The 2879-nt window shown below is 53.6% G+C and overlaps 1 protein-coding gene across 1 annotated transcript in view; it reads right to left on the reverse strand.

Moving 5' to 3' along the window:
- PLTP (phospholipid transfer protein) overlaps positions 1–2879 on the reverse strand; it is a 10388-nt gene that overhangs the window by 4612 nt on the left and 2897 nt on the right. The window contains exons 6-9 of the mRNA XM_010835039.1: positions 2719–2817; positions 1584–1675; positions 226–402; positions 93–152 (exon numbers count right to left, since the gene is read on the reverse strand). Coding sequence (XP_010833341.1) covers positions 93–152; positions 226–402; positions 1584–1675; positions 2719–2817 — 428 coding nt within the window. The remainder of the gene's footprint in view (positions 1–92; positions 153–225; positions 403–1583; positions 1676–2718; positions 2818–2879) is intronic.

A 2879-nucleotide genomic window follows, 5' to 3' on the forward strand; every position in this document is an offset into this window, starting at 1 on the left:
GGGGGCCCTGCTCGCCTCGCCAGTCGCCTTGTGGGTGTACACTTGGTGTGCCCACCCACCTGACCAGGCTCCCACCTCCCACCCACACTCACCATCAGGACGATGCTCCCAAAGTAGGAGGCCCTCAACACCATATCCAGGTCATGAGGCACCTGCACAGGGGAATTGGGGGTAAGGCAGAAGGCCCATCACAGGCCCCCACCTCACAAACAGATCCCGGCTCACCTTGTCCCCCACCAGCGAGAGCTTCAGGGCTCCTGCCCGGAAGTAGCTCTCCATGGCAGAGTCAAAGAAGAACTCAGAGAAGGCCACGTACACCATCCGCTCTTCCTCCTGCAGCTGGGGCTCCACCGCCCGGTTGGACAGACTCCAGTTGGCCTCAGTCAGGGGATAGAAGGCCCCCTGGTTTTGGAAGATCGGGGTCAGGGCCAGGCAGACTGGTCCGGCACCCAGGTGTCTCGAGGCATATAATTCACTGTCCCCAGACAACATGGTGGAGGATTGGACCTCATTGTTGACCTTGGGGGGACTCAACAGGTACTTTCCTTAAAAAGCATGGAAAGGAGGGTAGCTGGAGTGCTCCGAGGCCGCAGTCCCATCCGACTGAAGGAGGGACACAAGAAAGGGCTCAAGGGGGAGGTGGCCCTTGAGTGGGCCTTGAAAACTAGACAGTAATAATGATGGCAACTACTGCCTCCGTGTACGGAGTACTTCTGTGCCGTTTACCTAGACCAACTCCTTTAATCCACATAACATCCCATGAGATTATCTTTTCTTACTGTATTATTTCTATTTACATTTGAGGAAACAGGTACAGAAACGTTAAGCCACTGGCTTAATATCACACAGCTAGTAAGTGGCAGAGCCGGGAGCTGATCTTCTGGCATTCTAACTGGACTCTGCTCTGAAACTCTGCAACACTCCATTAGGAAAAGCAATGGCCATGGCTACAGACTAGCTGAGGGGCCTTGGACAAGGGACATGGCCTCCCTGAGCAAGTCTGCACATCCCTAAAATGAATAAAACATCAGGACCTGATTTACAGGGTTGTGAGAGGAGGGAATGAGATTGCGTGCATTAAAGCTAAATGTTCAGTTCCTTCTGGGAGAAATGGGGGAAGACAGTACATGAACAAAGGCCCTGAGATAGGAAGCGAAGGGCATCTTTGGCAACGAGTAGGAGTTTCCCAGGTGGCACTCGTGGTAAAGAACTCGCCTGCAATGCAAAAGATGTAAGAGACGTGGGTTCGATCCCTGGGTCAGGAAGATCGCCTGGAGGAGGGCATGGCAACCCACTCCAGTATTCTTGCCTGGAGAACTCCACGGACAGAGAAGCCTTGAGGGCTACAGTCCACAGGGTCACAAAGAGTTGGACACAACTGAAGCGACTTACCACATACACGCACACAGCTGCAAAGGATGAAGTTGGAAAGGTGGGACCAGACAAGATTAACAAGGCTCAAGTGTCAGACCCAGGAGTTGAGCCTGAGGCCACAGCATCCCCACCAGTGGAGTGGCCACATAAGAGTGTGCTTTAGGAGAGAAGGAGGGGGTCCGGATGCACACACCAGCTGGGCAGCTCACCCGGAATTCCATGTCCAGGTTGCTGGTGGAGGCCACGGGATCCTTCAGGAGGGAGTAGTCGATGCCAACGAGCTCATCCACAGCACTGCGCACTGTCGGGAGGGGCTGGAGTCATGCAAAGCCGTGTGGTGCTGGGCTGGCTGCTTAGGCTCTCTGGGCCTCAGCTGCTTACTCACAGAAGGGGGATTAGAACACTTCCCTCATAGGGTGCTTATGAAGCTCAAATCAGTTTTACTACAAGTGGAAAGTATTTAGTGCCCGGTGTGCAGTGGTCAACAGTGTTAGCTATTATTATTGTGGCTTTTGTTGTTCTCTCGGTTTGTTTTTGGTCGCAGTGCTCAGCTTGCTGCATTTTAGTTCCCCAACGAGGAATTGAACCTGGGGCCATGGCAGTGAAAGCACTGGGTTCTAACCACTGAGCCACCAGGGACCGCCCCCGCCCCCGATTATTATTATTGTTGTTGTTTGCTGCTACTACTACTACATAGGTTTCATCAAGTCACTAAATAATATTGCGAGGGAGAGACTTCCCTGGTGGTCCAGTGGCTAAGACTCCATGCTCCCAATGCAGGGGCCCGGGTTTGATCCCTGGTCAGGGAATTAGATCCCACATGCCGCAATTAAGAGTTTGCATGCTGCAACTAAAGATCCTGCGTGTCACAATTAAGACCTGGCACAGCCAAATAAATAAATAAAAAGAAATTTAAGAAATACTCTAAGATGGCAAGGGATTCCCTTCTCTCAGTGGCTTGGTTTCCCCTGCCCTCTCCTTCCCATCCTGTGCCCCATGCATGTGACATGATGATCTCATCGCTTAGGGAAAGGGAAGTCATGTTTACTGAGCTCCTGTTAAGTGCCAGGAGTTGAATACAAATGAGGCCCCCACAGCAGACACGTATTAAGGATCACGACAACCATGCCTTCAGTCAACCCTCACAGTGAGCCCTGAGGAAGCGCTGTCAGCCAACAAGGAGGGAGAGAGTGAGTACTGACCACAGGGAGTCAGTGGCAGGAGGCCACCTTTGAACCCAGGGCTGTTCCATCAAGTGCTACCTGACAGCTGCCCACCCAGCCTCCTCCCCACCTCCGCGCCAGGGTGGGGCCCAGAGCTCCCCACCCCGTCTACACAACTCACCAGGCACGGTGTCCAGCAGCGAGTTGAGAAGCACAGTCCCTGCGTGGTAGAGCACGGGGCAGATCTGGGAGGTGGCAGCCTGAGTCAAGGTCTTGGCAAGAGAGGGCATACGACCCCCACCCCGCCATTGTCCTCCAACATGCCCCCCCCCACCTGCCATT

Source organism: Bison bison, unplaced genomic scaffold, assembly GCF_000754665.1.
Source record: "Bison bison bison isolate TAMUID 2011002044 unplaced genomic scaffold, Bison_UMD1.0 scf7180017864038, whole genome shotgun sequence".
Lineage (NCBI taxonomy): Eukaryota > Metazoa > Chordata > Mammalia > Artiodactyla > Bovidae > Bison > Bison bison.